Source organism: Nansenia antarctica, assembly GCF_963989245.1.
Source record: "Nansenia antarctica genome assembly, chromosome: 1".
In the NCBI taxonomy this organism is placed as follows: domain Eukaryota; kingdom Metazoa; phylum Chordata; class Actinopteri; order Argentiniformes; family Microstomatidae; genus Nansenia; species Nansenia antarctica.
In genome coordinates, this window is record NC_137674.1 from 74181262 (window position 1) to 74200317 (window position 19056).

The 19056-nt window shown below is 41.3% G+C and overlaps 2 protein-coding genes across 2 annotated transcripts in view; both read right to left on the bottom strand.

Annotated features, from left to right (window-relative positions):
- prtga (protogenin homolog a (Gallus gallus)) overlaps nt 1-4793 on the bottom strand; it is a gene marked incomplete at both ends in the record, with an annotated part of 39365 nt that extends 34572 nt beyond the window's left edge. The window contains 2 exons of the mRNA XM_080550562.1: nt 2414-2716; nt 4727-4793. Of these exons, the coding sequence (XP_080406688.1) occupies nt 2414-2716; nt 4727-4793 (370 nt within the window). The remainder of the gene's footprint in view (nt 1-2413; nt 2717-4726) is intronic.
- Nucleotides 4794-14630: 9837 nt separating this feature from the next.
- On the bottom strand, nt 14631-17290 carry LOC308152986 (interferon-induced protein 44-like). Its single transcript, XM_080526065.1, has 7 exons — nt 16990-17290; nt 16507-16541; nt 16031-16226; nt 15759-15908; nt 15477-15648; nt 15198-15298; nt 14631-15082 (listed from the first exon to the last, which is right to left on the bottom strand). Exons 1-7 carry the CDS (start codon nt 17173-17175, stop codon nt 14861-14863), a joined length of 1062 nt encoding a protein of 353 aa, XP_080382191.1. The 5' UTR covers nt 17176-17290; the 3' UTR covers nt 14631-14860.
- Between the last annotated feature and the right edge of the window lie 1766 nt (nt 17291-19056).

Genomic DNA, 19056 nt, shown 5'->3' on the forward strand with positions numbered 1-19056 from the left:
AGAGTAGCAGGGCAGAAAACAATCGTGTGGTGACCACTAGCCCCTGCCTCACTTGGCTTGCCTGCAATAAAGTCTTGCCATTTAGACACTCAGGCTGTAGTATGAGGGTCCTAGCAATTGTGTGTGTGTTTGTGTGTGTGTGAGTGTGAGTGTGTTTGTGTCAGAGAGAGAGAGAGAGAGAGTTTGTGTGTGTGTGTGTGTGTGTGTGTCAGAGAGAGAGAGTGTGTGTGTGTGTGTGTATGATTCTCGACAACCCCCATTGCCACCTTTGTTTTCTTCCACTGAGCATTTCTCAGGTACGTGTAAATTTTATGAGCTTCCAGATAGACCGTCAAGCAGGTCTAAGTGTCCCTTTAAAACAAGCCTGTAAACTCCACTGGCAACCTTTACCACCTCTTAAGTTCATAACATAAAACAGAAAACCCACTCAATTAATAAAACTACACACGCACAGCGTCCTGTAAAAACCACAACACAGGCCACTAGTACAGGTGCTGAAACGTGAGGGGCTAAGAGAGGTTTTTGTGGATTTAAGGCAGTTACTTTTTTCATGGACCTCATTGTGCTGTTATGCGACTCGAAGCTCATAAACCCTGTATTTTATTGCAATTGCATTTACAGGTCTGTGTGGCATCATCCAAAACAAAACAAATTGATGTCCTACTGCACTCAATTGCCCTGGTCGTTATCTATCTTAGCGCCTGCAAATAACTCAACTCAAATAACTCATTTATTACTTTTTACTTTTTTCATAAGCTCTGTGGCTGGCAACAACAACAACAAAATCCATCTTGTTTGTTTACTTTAGAGACTTTAAGTAGAATTCAGCTTAGATAAGTCAACCAGGACAGACACATTCTTCTCTTTCAACATCTACTTGTCGGAGCATTGTCAGGATCACGTCACAGAGGGAATGCGCTCCAAAAGGAAGAGTATTTCAACCAGTGGAAACTTCACCAATCATAACCTCGCACAGGAGTTGTTTCTAAAAAATCCTGGACAACTTCACAAGGATCAATACTTCAATACAATTTATCCCCAAAATAAATGAGTGAATACATAGTGCACATAGTGAGTGGCCACTTCCTGTCCTGAGTGCCATAAAAGCTCAGGTTTCCCTGTGAGGGAATGCAAGGGAGGGAAAAAAGAAGACAAATTCTTTTGTGGAAAAGCAGCACAGCAAGAAGCATGGCCCTGGGTGGGGGGGGGTGACACGCGGGAACGGGGTCCCTTAAACACCGACTCTGCCTGCTGAAGTCGCTCCGCTGTGTGTGTGTGTGTGTGTGTGTGTGTGTGTGTGTGTGTGTGTGTGCTCCGCTGGCCCTTTAAAAGAAGAGGCTGGCTCATATACACCGCAAAAACAACAAAAAAAAAGCATTCCAAAAGAACAATTCCCAGTGATCATGGAGAAACGACATGAAAGCCTGGGTTAGTGAATAGGGGTCATCTGCTCTTTAGCACTGGGGGAACCGGCATCCTGGACAGCTCCTAACCTTTCAAACCTGCAGATCCCTCATTTGCACACCAATGGACAGATTCCCCTCCGCTCACAGAAGAGTATCTTTTTGGGCTGCAGCCCTCTAACTTTGAAGGCTTTATCCCCCCCTTCCCCCACTGCCACCCCTGGAGCCTCCCATAGCCTCCCTTCCTAAGATATTAGGTGGATTAAGAAAAGTAGCGATGCCCAGAAACTCAACATTGGGCATTACACTGGTGAAGAAAGAGGATCATCCATCCTGCCAGAGATTCGCCTCAGACTACATAGGGAACGATAGCACCCTGCTGGTGATGAGAGAGCTTCTTTTCCATGGTCCTACAGCAGGAAAGGCCTCTTTTATGCCTGTTAGAGGGTAAAGTCTCTATCTCTCTCCCCCTCCAAATGACTATGTCAGCTTCAAACGTTTTAGCAGATAAGTAGAAAGAAGAGCTCTTAGTCTGTTTGATCATGCTTTCAACTGAGATCCACGGGGAACCAGCGGGACCGTGTGAGGCCTGGGCTGAAAAACGGATCAGAAAAAGCTTCTGTGTGTATGGATTATGTTTATGATACTAATGTCATTAAGAGGAGTCTCTACATAGTCTGTCATGCTTCTCTCTATGGTGGGTCACTAGGAGGACACAACGTCTTCAGGCTAGGACTTAATTAAACAGACACCATGTCATTACGTACAATTGTCATTTCTTGTTGTGGTTACATAGCTAAGCAGTATTTTGTTATAAAGTAAGTACATGGCCTGAGACCAACTTAATGTGTTGCCTATGTGAGTGTTGCCTACTTCTGATGTTGCCATAACCAAGTGCAGTACATGTCTCATGAGGAACAGTGAGTAAGAGGCATATTTACAGTACTGTGGCCCTGCAACTCTCCTCCAACAGTCCATATGGTACATGGTGACTCCAGAATAATACTTACTTGCGATTGTTAGACGGGCTTTCTGGCTCAGAATGGCTCCATACTTGTTCTGAGCGAGGCACTGGTAAAACCCTTCATCTGATTTGTCTCCCCTCTTGATCTCCACCTCGGAAAAATACAGGGAGCCGTTGGAGAGAATGTAGACACGCTCGCTCTCCGCCACTTTTACTCCGTTCTTGAGCCATGTGACGGCGATGGGCGACTCTCCGTGTGCCTGACAGTCCAACTTAACAGTGTCCTTTCGCATGACGGTAACATCATGGGGCTCCTTGATAAAAAACAACTCGCTAAAACACAAAACACCTGTAGAGGGACAAAAGAGAAGAGAGGAGTCAGGGTCTGAAAAGTGAGTAATGTGTAATGTGACTTTGACTTACTGGGCCTACTACTAAGCTATCGTGTGCCTCCATAGGGATTTTGCATTGCAATAATAATAATAATAATAACAATCGTTTTATTGCCATGCAATCAACTTGTCAGTCAATTGTTGGAATTTTGTATTTTTTGCTCTAGGAATAGGGGCAGCCATAGTCGGCGCCCCTGGAGCAATTAGGGGTTAAGTGCCTTGCTCAAAGGCACATGCAGCTCCCTCCTGAGGTGGGGATCGAACCAGCGACCTTCCAATTGCTAGCCAGCCTCTCTACAGACTGACTACAGGCCTCAGGGGGCATGGACCACATCAAAGAGAAGGTGTCAGTGTCCTTGTGTACAGTAATCATATTTGAGTTTCAAGATTTCTTTCTGCTCCAATTGAATCCAATTACTCATGGTTCATAAGGACACTGGCTGTGTGAGGTATCCGATTCCATGGCTCCATTCAGCCATAAGCGTTTTATTGCACCTCTCAGCATGGTATTCATAAGTCACTCCCCTTTTTTTAAGACACCACCTGCCAGAACTACCAACCATGGCAGGAGTGAGAGGTCTTTATCGTGCTGTGAACCATTCAGCAGACACTGTTATCCAAAGCTCTCAAAAGCTAAATAATAGAGATGGGATGGCTATATTGAAAATACATGGTACTCTCAACCTATCCTCTCGAAAAACTTCTAACACTTTTCTATTAGAATGTATACTAGACTAGAATAGCGCCGCAGAAGGGAAATATACATACAGTGGTATTAATACAGTAGGCCTATACCAAAGGCCATTCCTAGTCATGTGTGGCATTCACACCTCTAATAATTTGGTAAACATTCAAATGTTAATAACTCTATTGGCTGCTGTTAGATTCGTGTCAAACTAATTCCTCTGTTATCCTGCAACATCCTGGGAGGGAGATTGACCCTGTCATTAAACAAGCCTTTAACAGGCGTTTGTGATGCAAATACGTCATTACCATTTCAGTTACTACTTTGAGTACAAACCTGAGTGTACTTTCTCTGAACCCATTAATGCTGAAAAAACATGCTCAATAAACACTTTAATATATGTTATATACATATTCTATAACAATATGTTTTGATATGACCCAAGACAGTCATACTTTTGGGGGTCCCAGAAGCAGCGGGACCCCTGTGTCCCCCCTCCCTCCCACTCTGTGCTCCCTGATAAAACATTTGAAGAAAAAAACATCCAAAAAAGCATACAATTATCTGATATTTAGGAAAACGTACCGAATAATTTTCAGTGACACAGGAAAATAGCAATACTTTGATTATTAAAAAGGGCAATTTTAGTTGAAAAACAAACTCAGTTACTCAGCTATATATTGGATATACAAAATATAAAAGTGGGGGGGAAACGGCACCTATGCTGAATGAAGAACTCTTACTTATGAACATATTTATAAACATCTGGCAAGGAGGATATGGCAATTTATAGGCTATCAATTTCCTTACCAAGAGCAATTAGGCGATTTCACAATCCACGTGTATCTGGTATGTGTTGGGCATAACTCAAGTCACATGCAAAATGAATAAAAACACTTTAACGGATGTTCTTCACTCATCTATAACGAATCTGTATATAAGATCGGGCAATATAGCCTATGTCAGCGGCTAGAAAGCGGCGTTATTGCCCCCTACTCTTGTCAGTGAGTCCACTGACTGACACAAGCGCTCCACAATAATAGAGATAAAAGCTAAAGGTACATTCGTTTAAGGTTAAGCAATTAGGTTATGTTTCAACACAGAAATGAATGTAACTTTCTCCAGTATTTAAATTGACAATGCAAAGCAACTTATTTTCCGATTAGAGTAGGCTATGAACACACATACGATGTCCAGTCCGTTTCCCACCACCCGTGTAACTGCAATTAGGCGACTATTATGTCAATGTTACACACAAATAATTCTATATTATTTATCTTACCTGAGATTGGAAGAAAAACCGCAAAAAACAGCAAACGCTGATATAATTTCCTTTTAAAAGACGCCATTTATTCAAATTGTTCTCGCATACTAACTCTTTCAACTCCTGCCTGCAGTTGAACTACGTGCTAATCCTCGGTAGGAGCGCCTGTGCTCCTGGTCGCAGTGGGGATTACTTTCTCTCGGCGTAGATGGACATCCCCCCAGCCAGTGTTGCGTACTACGGTCGACTAATTCATGGGGGGGAAATATATGGGAGAGTTCCTCCGCCACCCAACAGTAATCAATAGGCCTACATCCAATGTCACTCCTCAATATTCGTAGAAGTGCAATAAGCTGGTGTACTTTGGTCAACAGTTACTGATATTAGTAGTTCACACATATATAAACGAATACATTGCTATTACAAATGCATACTAAATTTCGTTGTTTGGTACCTGTACTGTAGCAATGACAATAAAGTCCATTCATTCATTCATTCATTCATTCATTCATTCATTCATTCATTCATACTCTATCTGGGATCACTTGATACATTCATAGTCACACCAGTGCATTATACACTCAGTAACATCCTGTGATCATCTATGGCAGAGTAACATCACATATACTGTATGGTTCATTCACCTTGAATAATCATTGATAAATATATAGAGAAAATTATTCACATTGTGCCTCATCATAGTTCTGGAGGGCATTACACACAGCTATCCTGTAGACCTCATACGATGACATAGCAAAATGATGACATAGAAAAACCTACAGTTGCTCATGTACAGGGAGCTCCCGTGGTCTAATGCTTACTCATTCCATTCTATGTCATCATTAATAAATGGAATCATCATACAAAAAACATACTGTCATACTGTTGCATTAATTTGTCAGATCTTTGAAGGGCTGTTCATATATTTTCACGACAAACAGACTTTTCATGTTATAGTGTCCCCGGCAAGTATATATATTTAATGAAATGGCTGTATTCCAACACTAATGAGATGCAGACAGCTAATAGCCATGGTTAGGCAACAATGACAAAAGAAGATGAACCGAGGAAGAGAGTGATCTTAACTAACTATAGCTAAGTGTTTAGACTGTCAGAGCATCATCCTGCAGTTTTCTTTTAAGGTTCAATCAACCACTACTGCAGAGTGAACAGACATTTCGAAAAAACACTTAAACACTTTTAAACGCTCTTTGCCTGTTGTCCTGACGAGCTATCAGTTGCCATATACTATTTACACCATGCATTTATTTTTAATGCCCCTCAAGGACAGTAGGCTGTATTTTAACACCAGTATGGTGCAGTCAAGATAACTTCTCTGAGCCTCTGTTAAAGAACAATGATCAAAATGATCGAAGGTGGAAATCAAAAGTGGTTCACATCTATATTCTTGACCAATTTCCTGAATTGTATCGATGAACAGAGATTCATTTGTGACCGTTTCGACATCTGTGGACCGGTGACAGTGACTCCATGTCACCCTGGGAAACCACATGGCAAATGGTCACTCTGGGAAAGAAAACTGTGCATGCAAATGACCCACTCTCTCTCTCTCTCTCTCTCCCCCTCTGAAAACTTGGCTCTGCAATTACCAGGAAGCATTGATAGGAGCAGGACAGCTGCTGTGTAAAATGCAGATATTGATCCTGTGTCCATCTCTTATTGTGGTGTGAGTTTGACCTCTCTCCCCCACTCCGGACCCTCATTCAATAGCAGGACCAGGGGCCAGATGTAGTGTCCCCTCAGCTGAAAAGGTAGCAGTGAACACAATCCGACTTCAAACAGTCAAGAAGATAGGCCTGAACTTCAACACAGAGCGCTGAGGTGGAAAAGCAGCAATAGAAAATAGGGGAAAAGGAAATGTCACGATTAACTTGTAATCTTTGAAGATGAACCCGCTCGTAGCAATGATTCACTTCGTATTCGAATACATCTAACTGACATTCTCTGACAACAAGCTCATGGACAACTTTCATACGAAGAGAATGATAACGTGCATAATGATTGAATTATCTCTCTCAAAGACTCAAACAGCTTATCGCTGAGTAATAACTCTAGAATCACTTAGCCTCATGTTTTTTTGGGTTGATCTTGGTTATTGATGTGGAAACACTAATCCTCTTACGCAATATTACTGCAACCATGTGATCTATCATAACAACAACAACAACCTTTCAGCACTCACTGGTCCACTGGCTAAATGCACAAGAAGCACAGTAGTTACTGCCCAGCTAAGTGATTGTATTAGAAAGTAAAAATCATTGAATGTGGCTATACTAACATACTAACGGCCCATCTTTTACATAAGATGTGAAAGTCAATGTCCAGCCTCATTTATGCTGATCTCTCACTGGGGGGGGGGGGGTCTCTGGAGGGTGTTCGATTAGGAATAGGATTTGGGCATCTGCCAATATGGCCCAGTTTGGGGATGGGGGTGGGGGGGGGGATCTGGCAGCACATGGACGGAGGTCGAGCTCCGGGGCCAGATCAATGGAGTAAAAGTCATTATCAGGTTATGAATGTTTGGAAGGCAGAAGGGAAAGGGGATCCGGCACCTCCAGGGCCTCCTGCCATTGGACGATCCCTGTGTCATCTTGCTCCCACACAGGCCCATCCCCACTGACCCTGGCAGCGTCCAAAAGGCTGGGCTGGATTGTGTGTGACCCATCACCTGACCCCTGTAGGGGGGTGGTCCCTGCCCTGCACTTTGGGGGGTTGGGGAGAAAGAGAGGAAAGGGTCTGTTCAGCTGAATCATGTGGGGCCTGCCTCTGAGCTGCTTCAGAGGGGTGGCCTTCCTTTCACTTATTTGTGTTGACTGCCAACAACAGATTGAAAAGTTTCTTTATTATATGTGGGTTCTTGGAATCCTGTATTTCACAGTTCTATTCAGAGTAAAGTGCAGTCTCAGGATTCAAGGCAGCACATGCATGATCACTTAGTACCGTTTAGTGCCTAAGTGTCACTACAGAGGACCATCTATGTCAAAGGAAACAAATGTTTAACCAAACAAATGATTACCCAAATATTTTCCACATTGCAAGCAAAAATATGTGGCTCTAAATGAACATGTTTATTATTTTCTGCTGTAAAAATACATTTAGCACTGTAAGTTAACACATTGACAGCAAATGGATACAAAGCAATTCACTGGCCTCAAAAAAGATAACACTGCTGTGTGTGACATTGTCAACGGCGTTGTCACAACTGTAAAGAGAAGTGTGATCAAGTGTTTTAATGCCACCCACTGGACTGACTTGGTATTACCACTGAGGACCAAAAATCCTCGAATATCCATAAACCTTTGTGTATACCCCACTTTCCTTCAAATTCTATATTATTGACCACTTACAATCCAACTTCTTAACATCAGCAACGTATTCATTAAATCAGAAGCAGCCGAATGAAAAAGGTTGGATTAGACAACTAGGCTTATAACAAAACAAAAATGTAGCAAAACATTACATTTACCTTTTACATTTTTGGCATTTAGCAGACGCCTTTATCCAAAGCGACTTGCAACAAATACAATTGTCTAAGTAAGTGAATCATCTATCCATTAGTCATAGCAAGCAAAACGTAATCTTCCGTAGAGCCATAGAGCATGCGCATGTAAACGGTGCACGGACATGCTTGAAACAAGCTACCTTTCAACAGTGTATTATAAATAAAAGGATAGGAATTAAGAGGATAATAACTACACAACAAGGGGCAATAAGGCACATTAAGTACCAGTAGACAGTAAAGTACTAAATACAATCAATAATAAAAAGTCAGTCCATATAAGTGTATCAATATGATGGAATATAAAGATACATATACAGTATATAGCAGCAATGATGGGAGTAGGTATGTGTGTGAGTGTGAGTGTGAGTGTGTATCTGATGTGCAAATTGTCTGTTGTGCAGGTGAGCAGCGGGTAGCGCTGTTGGCCAGATGGCGGAATCAGTCCTAAGACTTATGGCTTGTAGGTAGAACTGTCTGGAAGAATACATTGAGACTGTAGTGTATTTTTAACCATGTGCGGCCTTACTGCTAGCAAACAGCTGGTACCCTTCAAACCCATAGAGCCTGGGCTCAGCTTAGCTCTTGTTTTCCCCAACAGAATGGACCATAGGAGTGAATCATTCCTTTATTAGGGCAATTCCTATTTTCAATTCATGATTAAGGGCATCCTCTTGTGATGTTGTAGTTGTGGTAGAATGATAGCTGCCATTAAGGTTACTAGGCAGCCATAATGTGACTAATGTTTGTATGTGATCTGTGCTGTGATATTATCATATCATATTATATCATATTAATATCATATTAATAGGATGCCTATTGAGAATAGGATGATTCTGTGTTGGAGTTGCTGCTCCTGCTACCTTCTCAGGACCTGATAACCAATAAATAATTAGACTTTTTAGATTTGCCTCAGTGTCTTGTGTGAATTCACCTAACATGCCTAATGTTGGTCTGTGTAGTTGTCCCTCATGGGAATGTTTTGGAAACAGATTATTTCTGGCGCAGTATCATGCACACCCTCAACAGTTCCACATTCGGCATTTTACCTGTATCGTGGTATCAAACTAGCGCATGAACAATAAATGCAGAACGCATCAGTCATCAAGAGTAAGGAAATGTGCAGTCATGTAAAATCATCTTGCTTTTCTGGAGATGTTTGGATGTTAAGTTTAGGGCTAATGTGGATAGCTGACAGTTTTGACTTATCTGCTGAACATCCACAAATCATCTTTTTGGGAGTGTCTGAATATTGATAAACAAAAGTGTTATGCTGTGTTATGCTGGCTGGCTGTGATATCATAATGGGTGATCATAGAGGGTTTAGAGTCTTGGGTGTGCCAACATTCTGTAAGACAGGCAGTTGCAGAACGATAGCACATTGGTAAGTACTGTATCAACTTGTCTTCCTTAAAACATCTGTGACCAAGCCATTGAGTGGATGGCAAAATAGAATTAGATTGATTTTTACACTTAACAGAATATTCAAGTTCTGTCAGTGTAAATTAACATTCCCAAGACCAAATAATCGGTAAACATGACTTTCTCATGACACTTTCCTTAGGTTGCTGATGAGGTTCACATTTCTGTTTTTAGGTTATTTATTATTTGCAAGAAATTGTCCCAAAATGTCTTACCCATACACCCAGCATTTAATTTTCACTTTGGGCTGTGAAAATTATCTATTTATAAACAGTTATAAATAGATAAATTGTCAACTATTATTGATTCATTGTGTTGTACTGTTTGTAATTAGCATCATAATGGCAGGTTTTGAGTAGTGCCGTAGCGCGATTTAAATAGTTGAATTTAAGAAAGAATTGATTTCAGTTGATAGACATGAATTTAAGGAAACATTTGTTAAAACCTAACCTGCATGCAGGCATTTAAGTTATTGTGGGCCAAGCTTATTATTATATTTAGTGTTGGCGATTCATCTGATTGATTTAAATGTACTAGTAAATGTGACACATTCTAATGCTTTGGTCCTCATGTCGGGATCCTATGAAATGATCAGACTTTTATTATCTTTCGAAAAACGTAAATACATTTCCGCGTTGTTGACAATCTATGACACTTCGCTATTCAACTAACACAACTTGTTTTGTGAGCCTGCTAACAATGTAACTTAGTGTTATAGTTAACTAGGTAGCAGTGGGGATTACTCACCGAATACATTGCGTTGCAGTATTTTGGCTTGACTAGAGAGTTTGTGTTGTGATTCTCAACAACGTTGAAACGTAGTTCCGTGTTTCAAAAGAAAAGTCCGAACATTTTGATTGGTTGCCAACATACGGACAAAATGATCAGACTGTGTCACAAATAACTTGATGATGTGGTTGGGGAGGGGGTTCCAATCATTATATAATGATTAAAGCACTTTGAGCTGCAACGTTTGCAGGAAAAGTGCTAAACAAATAAAAGTTATGATTATTATTATTATTATTATTATTATTACATTTTGCTGGGTTGTCATAGCAACATGACATGATGTCAGAGTGTCATCATTTGAAGGTGCCAAGGGTGTGTCATAAGACTGTGACATCACATGGGTGCAGGAAGGTGTTCTAGCCCCTCCTTCTCCGGCTCTCTGGGCGTCTCGTTACCTGTTGGCACAGCATCCTGCCTAATCTGGGCATCTACCCCCCTTCCCAGCACCCGTGGCTCAATAGGGGTAGGGATATGCCCAGACTCCACAGGTATACCCATTCTAATGTTGTTTCTCAAACAAACCCCACATCGACCTATAACATGGTCAATCTGTTCCATTAAATATGGAGCCCAAAACCCATATTCCTTTGTGATCTTTCGTCTTACTTCCCCCCTAGCCACATGTGCTGCTAACCCATGAGCTTCCTGTATTAACAGGCCCAATAAATCTGGTGGCGTTACAACTAATCCCTCATGATTCCTCCACAGACCTGTCCCATCCTGACTTGCCCTCCTAGCTAGCCATAAGTTCTTCTCTATCGTGGTTGCCCCATCTTGTAACATCAGCAAATCTTCAAGTGTGACTCTGCCCCGTAACTGCACTTCATGTGTGACTAAATAACTTTTCCTGCTTTGTCTGCCCCTGTAATTGACTTAGCTGCATCATCTGCAGCCCTGTTGCCCTGTGTGACATGCGATGAATCAGATCTGTGAGCTGCACACTTCGCTATTGCTAACTCTTTTGGTTTCATCATGCTTGTAACAGCTTCATGATCTGTGCGTGGTGCTCTATAGGTGAACCATCAGTTTTCTTAAATCCCCGCCCCTTCCATACAGCTCCATGTAAATGACAAACATTATGTGCATAGGCAGAATCGTAGTATACTGTTACTCTCCGTCCTGCTCCCAAATTGCATGCTTCTGTGAGGGCAATCAATTCAGCCAACTGAGCTGAGCACGGCTGAGGAACTGCCTCAGCTTTCTCCACCACAAACACCTTGTGCTTTAACTATAATTTAATACATATTTGTGGAAAAAATCTATCAAAATTAAATGTATATTCTGATGATGTTTAGGCCAGCTGAGAAGGCCTTGCTGGCCCTGACGGCCCACCACTGTCTTTTATTCAAATTATGAAATCTCCCTCCAGCCCGCTCTTAAACTCCAAGCTCAAAGTCCGGTGAAATGAGGTGTCTGCAAAGATGATTGAATAATTTGAATTTTTAATGATAACTGGGTTGTGAGTGGGTGGGGCTGAGTGGGCTAGATCGTCAACGGTCAACTCAGTCATTCAAGAGCACTGTCTGTGCAAGTATGTCGGCATCACTCTGGCGCCCAAAAAGAAAACGAAAAAAAGAAGATGAAGAAAAACAAGCCAAAAGTAGAGGTATACATGTATGTATGTCCTGTCCTTGAATTTCATTATTTAATATTATGTGCTGCATGGAGGAGGATGGTAGCTAACTCTAGCTGGCTAACTAGCTAGGGCACCACAGTCTGTGGATGCTTTTAAACGAGGCCTTAAAACCCACCTTTTTAATAGAGCCTTTTTTTAGCCTTTTAATTGAAAATGTTTATTGTTTTATCTTCTTGTTTTTAATTGTAGCACTTTGAGATTTCTTATGTAAAGTGCTTTTATAAATAACATTTATTATTTTATTATTACTGAGAATTGAAGAGTGCTTTTATAAATACAATTTATTATTTTATTATTACTGAGAATTGAAGAAATATAGGCTTCAAGTTCTGTGAGTTATACTAAGAATTTAAGAAATATAGGCTACTGTGAGTTATACTGAGAAATATACTGTGAGTTAGGCTATACTGAGAAATATACTGTGATTTATATTGAGAAATATACTGTGAGCTATACTGAGAAATATACTGGGAACTACTGTGGGCTATACTGCCAAATATTATGTTATAGCACTATAAATACATATTTAAGTAATATCATTGTTGCCTGTCCGATTTTATTTGTATTATTATTTGTTAGTCTGGTGGGGGGATTCAAGTGGGATCTTACATTTTTTATTTATTTTTTTACAAATAATAATTGCCATGTTGATGATTGAATGATATCTGGTGAATCAATTTCACCAGTCACAGTGTTTCTTTCGGACGTTGAGCAACGTGGCGAGTATTATTTGTAAAAATTATATTATTCTTTTTTTTAACTGGGAGGGGGGGGGGGCATTTTCAAGATCTCGCCTAGGGCACAACAGACCGGCCCTGGTTATGAACATAAAATCTGTTTAAATGCTGTAAAGGCTTCAGATGTTGGTTTTTCTTATGCAAACCTTTAAGTACCTTGATAGCACGGTGCAGCTCTAAACGGTGGGCAATACAGTGGATGTCAGGTGTGTCCTGCTTCAGACGCGCAGCTACACCACTCCTGCAGCCCACATTTACAACTGCTCCATCGCTGCTGAATCCCACCAAACGTTGCCTCCAGTGATGCCAGCGTTCTCAAAAGCTTATCATTAGTGTCATTCTGAGGTTCGCTTTGCGATGTGTTTGTCTTAAAACTTAAAACCTAAAATATACGATCGCATCGAACTAAATGAAAATAAGCGGCATTGAGAAGAAGCGAATGTGCCTTCACATGAATGGCACTAGTGATGGACGACCCTTGGTCAGCATGCTGTATGAAGGCGAGTCTGATCTTGAATGTGTTGAGAGTATCCGAGCTTCAGATGGTTGGTGGAAGGGTGTTCCACAGCTTAGGTGCAGCAACAGAAAAGGCACGGTTGCTAAGTGTGCAACGGCTGGGAGGTGACAAAAGCATGTATTAATGTTTCCTGATAGATAGGAAAGTAAGGAGAAGAGGGCATGTCAGCGGGACATGGGCCAGATTCAAATCCATGCCAACATGGACATGTGTGCACTGTAGACAGCGGTGCCAGACCACTGGACCACCCCAGGCCACAAGTAGAGGCATGTTTGGGCTGTGTACGAAAACCCTTCGGAATTGATGGAACCTGTTATATTGTACAGTGGTCCATATGGAAGTAGTTGATCTCTTGTGCTTTGTTGAACATTTCAGTGCAGCTTATGTTGACTCCTATCCTTAGGGCATGGTCAATATATGTATGTGAAAACAAGAGGCTGAAGTTAGTTTACACAGATTTATTGCACAAAACTGCAAGTAACAAAACATTGACGACAAGTGAACCTTCTTAAAACTGGATGGTGTTGGTCATAATCTTGTAGTTGTCTTGACTAATTTTAAAATAAGATAAAGAATCGAAATCATTCAGTATTCAAATATGTTTTCAAATTCCCAGGCACCATAGAAAATGCAAGGACAATTTGGAAATATGTGGAAAGAAAGAAGCATACAAAAGCATAGTAAATTCTGGAGAAAAAACTACCGTAACACCTGCCATTAAAAGCAACACAAAAAAAAGACAATGAAGTAAAACAACCTTGTTTTGGGTTGTTAAAGTAAGACAGTTGTACTAAGTCATTCTTCAAAAATCAATGAGTAAATGTCATGAATTTAAATGAACATGTAACAGTGAGCAAATCCCAGATTGAGCCTTAACATAATCAATAACTGTGACAGTACCACCAAAAGAGTTCTAACTTTTGCCTCCTTACTGACCTAAATCACCTTTATAATAATAATAATAATAATAATAATACATTAGACTTATATAACGCTTTTCTAGACACTCACAGACACTTTACAAACTGAAAAGATTGAGTAGTAATAATAAAAAGACAAAAAATAAAAAAAATAAAAGTATAGGGGCCTAATTAAGGTAGTGCTGGAGACACATGGGAAGGGGAGGGGGAGAGGGTTAACTGGTGAAAGCAAGCTTGAAGAGGTGGGTGTTGAGGGCCTGTTTAAATGTTGGGAGGGTGTTGGCCTGTCTGATGTGGTTGGGGAGGGCGTTCCAGAGGGACGGGGCTGCGGCTGAAAAGGCCCTATCACCCCAGGTCCGGAGCTTGGTCCTGGTGGTCTTGAGGGTGGTTTGGTCGTCAGACCTGAGGCAACGGGAGGAGGTGTGGAGGGGGACGAGGTCGGCAAGGTAGGAGGGGGCCAGATTGTTGATGGCTTTGTAAGTGGTGAGTAGGATTTTGAACTGGATCCTGAATTTGACCAGGAGCCAGTGTAGGTTTTGACCACCTTTGACCAAATCATTGTGAAGCCTTGATCCATTGTGACAAATATCTGAAGCATTTTCCACACAACATTAGACAGTCACTGGACTGCCGTTGGGAGCCTGCGGTGGTGCATCAGTGGGAGCAGGCGGGTAGTAGTCATCCAAATACTCATCCACAGCCTGAAGAATGTGATCCACAGCGCTGAGAAGAAGGATATCAGTGTTGCAGCTCACAGAGTGCTCGCCGGAGTAGTTTTTCATGGGTAACACACAGGATAAAGGCATGCCCACCACCTCAGCAGCCTTCTGCATCTATGGATCAAACAGAGAAAATAGGTTATGACATAACATCTCAATGGAATGACCTGGACATAGGTTTACAAAACACATTGATGCAGTTGAATTTAAATTCCAGAAATATAATGACCTTCTCCTGTGCGATGCGGCTGGTATAGACAAATTTCACATCCTCTTGGACAGCATGACACACCTGGTCCACATGAGTTAGTAGAATCACCTGGGGGATGTCTGGAGAGGGTAAACGTGAGAGAACTTCAGGATTTACATCAATCAATCAATCAATCAATCAATTAATTAAATGTCCTCTACATGGACTTGCTTTTGTAACTTATCATAAAACTGATCTGTAATAGATTATGAAACCTTAGCAGGCAGCTGCTGAGTTCAGGACATGCAACAAGCTTACCAAGGTCTGAGACCTCAGAGTGGAGCTTCCTCAGTGTCTTCTGAAGGTCCTCTGTATAAGTTGTGACTTTGGAGGCATCCAGAACGAACGCAGCACAATGAATTTTATCACTGAACGGGGGCTCGGGTCTGAAGCCGGAACACTGACCGTTGGGGGGCCACCCACTCTGAAACTGGGAATCATATGGTTGATTGCTTGACTGATACTCTAGGAGAATCTGCTATCATATGGTTGATTGCTTGACTGATATTCTAGGAGAATCTGCTGTATTTGTGCTGTTACCTTGTATCCCTCTGGGGCGTGTCCCTTTATGACAGCCAGTGCATTTCTGGAGGTCAGGTCAAATCCCAAATTCCTAACAGCAAACGTGTCACACAGGGTCAGAGCTGTGGCCTTCCCCCCTCTCTCTTGCCGGATGTTATAGGACTTCAGCTGCAGGAATAGGTTGGAGAGTGGGTATATTAACAACAGCTGTTTATGAGAGAGAAAAAAAAAGCAGCCCACTCAGAATGATCTGGACAAATGTTAATGAGGTGGATGAGTTGGGTTAGCACCTTGTTAGTGAAGCCCTCTGGTGAAGTGCCAATGATAGGCATGTGTGTGACTCTTCCACACAGCACAGATCTGATGGAGTTGATGAAGCTGGATTTTCCTGATCCAGGTGGACCCAGCAGCAGAACTCTGGCCTGGTTCAGAGACGGGCATACAGGTTTGAAGGACAGCAGATTACCCCGCAGAGCTTCCCTGTTGCTGTTGAGATTAATGTAAATGTCAAAATGTAGATGCAACATTAGCAGGCTATAATAACAATCTTGACTGATTGATTGACTGAAGAGTTTTAAACAAGAACAAGGGGAGTGAAGGTATTCCATGTATCAGTAATTATTGCTATAATTAAATTGATAGTATTGGGTGTTGTCACCTAGACCTACATGTCTAATTCTATATTATGGACATTGTATTGTAAATCTATAGGACAAATTCAACAAAAGGGTGAGGGTTGGTTGGCATACTCCTCAGTCCATGGCACCTTTCTCCAGGGATTGAGTAGGACATCTCCTGGATCTAAAACACAATGTTATAGATTAACCAATCTCTACAATTCAAGAGCAGTGTTTGTATGCCAGTTTTGCAACATTATGTTATGTCCTCGAAACATGAATAAAAAGAAACAGATGATATTAGTAGTCAGGCTACCTTGAACTCGATGCAACTCCACATCTATGTATGGAACGTTTTCCGTGTTCAGCCACCCGGTGTGGGTGTATGTCTCGTCAGAGGACATATTAATTTGTATGGTCTTGTTGGAAATATATAAACCTGGACACGAAACATAGTAAAATGCTAAACATTGCCCAAATGACAGGTTTTTACCCCCATCAAACGACACCGCATTTGCACCATTCTGAACGTCAAATCTGGTTTCGTCGGTCTCATTTATTTCGAAGATAAAGGCTTCTTGGTCCTCGTTTTGGTTCTGATTTGGAGTCTTGCTCAGGTAGACACCTCTCACCAAATCTGGTTTTAAATGCGCCATTAAAACAAACCTTCCCACTTTGTCGAATTTCGAGGTTAAGGTTCCGAAGTTGAATCCATGGTGACTACCTTTGTAGAGCAGGTGAAGTCGTACAGGGTCCGAGAACAACTTCAACAGCTGCCTTTCTTTCTCAAGACCCAGAGAAGACACTATAGAGGCCATTAAACCCTCAAGTTCCGTTTGAATCAACAAGACTTGCCAAAGCTTTGCAGTCGATAGGCCAATGGCTAGAGAACAAAAAGAGAATTCCCTCTGTAGAACAATGCAAATCGATCAAATTCCGAGTATCTAATTAATAATAATAATAACTGTATTTGTATAGCGCTTTTCCTGCAAACGTTGCAGCTCAAAGTGCTTAATAATTTATATAAATACCAATGCATCAAACAAAAAAGTAGCCGTTGTGCTGCTTCACATTAGCCTTCCTGTCTGCTTTCGTTAATGTTGTCGTTCACAGTAAAAATAAATCATATCCATGGAAAACGAAACTTATGGGTTTGTCACGGGGGCGTGGCCACCACAGGATCAACACGTTCTCATTCTCAACTCGTCCAAACTCGTGGAGGGTGAAGCGTGCCAGAATGAAATACAATAAACACATCGAAATGCAATACACAGATCGAAATGCAATACATTTGTAACAATAAATACAATGTAAAAATACGGAATATTTGTGCCAAAATGTAAACAATGCAGCCGTATTGCAGGGCTTGACATTAAGCTTTTTCAGGTAAGTGAACTTATCTTTTACTTGTCCATTTTATTTAATTTTTTGTAAAATCAATATATGGCTGTGTTCATACTAGATATGACCAGGGGCGGCGCTAGGGGGTGGCTACTTGGGCTCAAGCCCCGATGTTTTCTGAAAAGCCCCGAATGTTTTACTTAAAAAAATAAAATAAAAAAACTCTCGTGAGTAACGTGCAGTACCGGAGTTCAACAGAGAGGCAGCAGCTGCGCGACATTAGCCTGCGTACTGCGTAGCCTGCCCTGCCCTGAAGAAGAAGTGATCTCAATCAGTGCCTGACTTGCACAATTGTAAGGATGGATATCTGAAAGTTTTTTCAACAAAACAAGCACCAAGAACTGTTGCAGCAGCAGTTTCAGCAGCTGACAACAATGACATCACCAGCAGTGATGACATAGATGATGTTTCAGGTTTGTGAATCTTATTAGAAAGGTGACTGACTCACTGACACTACTTTTCCGGTTTGCTAATGCTAGCTGGCTATCATAACATAACGTTATGTTATAATGAAACTGAAACATAGCAAGGTACTGTTACGGTACATGGTAAGAAATCAAACAAAGGATAATACACAAATAAAGTGAATAACAGGCTGATAGTCTTTGATATCTGCACTCTGGTTGACTGAGTAACAAGTGAAAAAGAATGATGTAACGTTAATGTTACAGCTAGTAAACATGAAGTAACCACATTAAGTATGCCCTTATGGTAGTATGTATGTATACAGAACATGACTCAAATCTATCCTAAGATGTAACGCTAACTAACTAAGTTTGTTTAATGTCCCAGGGGGAATTTGATTTCACTACTATACACAGGCCAACAATACATGTAATATATCGTCATATAACGCAGGACAAGACAATCAATACAATATAAGTGGTGAGCACAGAGTCTGCCCTGATATACATACTGTAACATAACTAGCCTCAGCCCATCAATTCTGTAATTCTATAAAAATATAAATGATGGTGACTGACGTGTGTGTGTGTGTGTGTGTGTTTACTGTCTATTTTGTAATACAGCCTTTTGTCCGCTTTAAGGTGGTGGTAAGTTGAAGGTTGAAGGCAAATTTTTCCAGCGCGCTCCGCCCGCACATTATATTCTCCCTCTGGGCTAAGCCCCGGATCTCCTACAATCCTAAATCCGCCTCTGGATATGACGTAGATTTGAGTATGCGAGAGCGTTCACACTGTACAGTATGCGCGATTTGAGTATGCGAGAAATTTAGTAGGCCTATTTTCTGAATTATTTAAGTACGATACGACTGGACACTTCTAGAATACTGAATCCCC

Coding starts and splice junctions, on each gene's coding strand:
- LOC308152986 (XM_080526065.1), bottom strand. CDS start 17,175: ATGGCCTCTATAGTGTCTTCTCTGGGTCTTGAGAAAGAAAGGCAGCTG. Junction 16,542..16,989: donor CGCATTTAAAACCAGATTTG/GTGAGAGGTGTC, acceptor ATTGTGTTTTAG/ATCCAGGAGATGTCCTACTC. Junction 15,083..15,197: donor GCCGCATCGCACAGGAGAAG/GTCATTATATTT, acceptor TTTGATCCATAG/ATGCAGAAGGCTGCTGAGGT.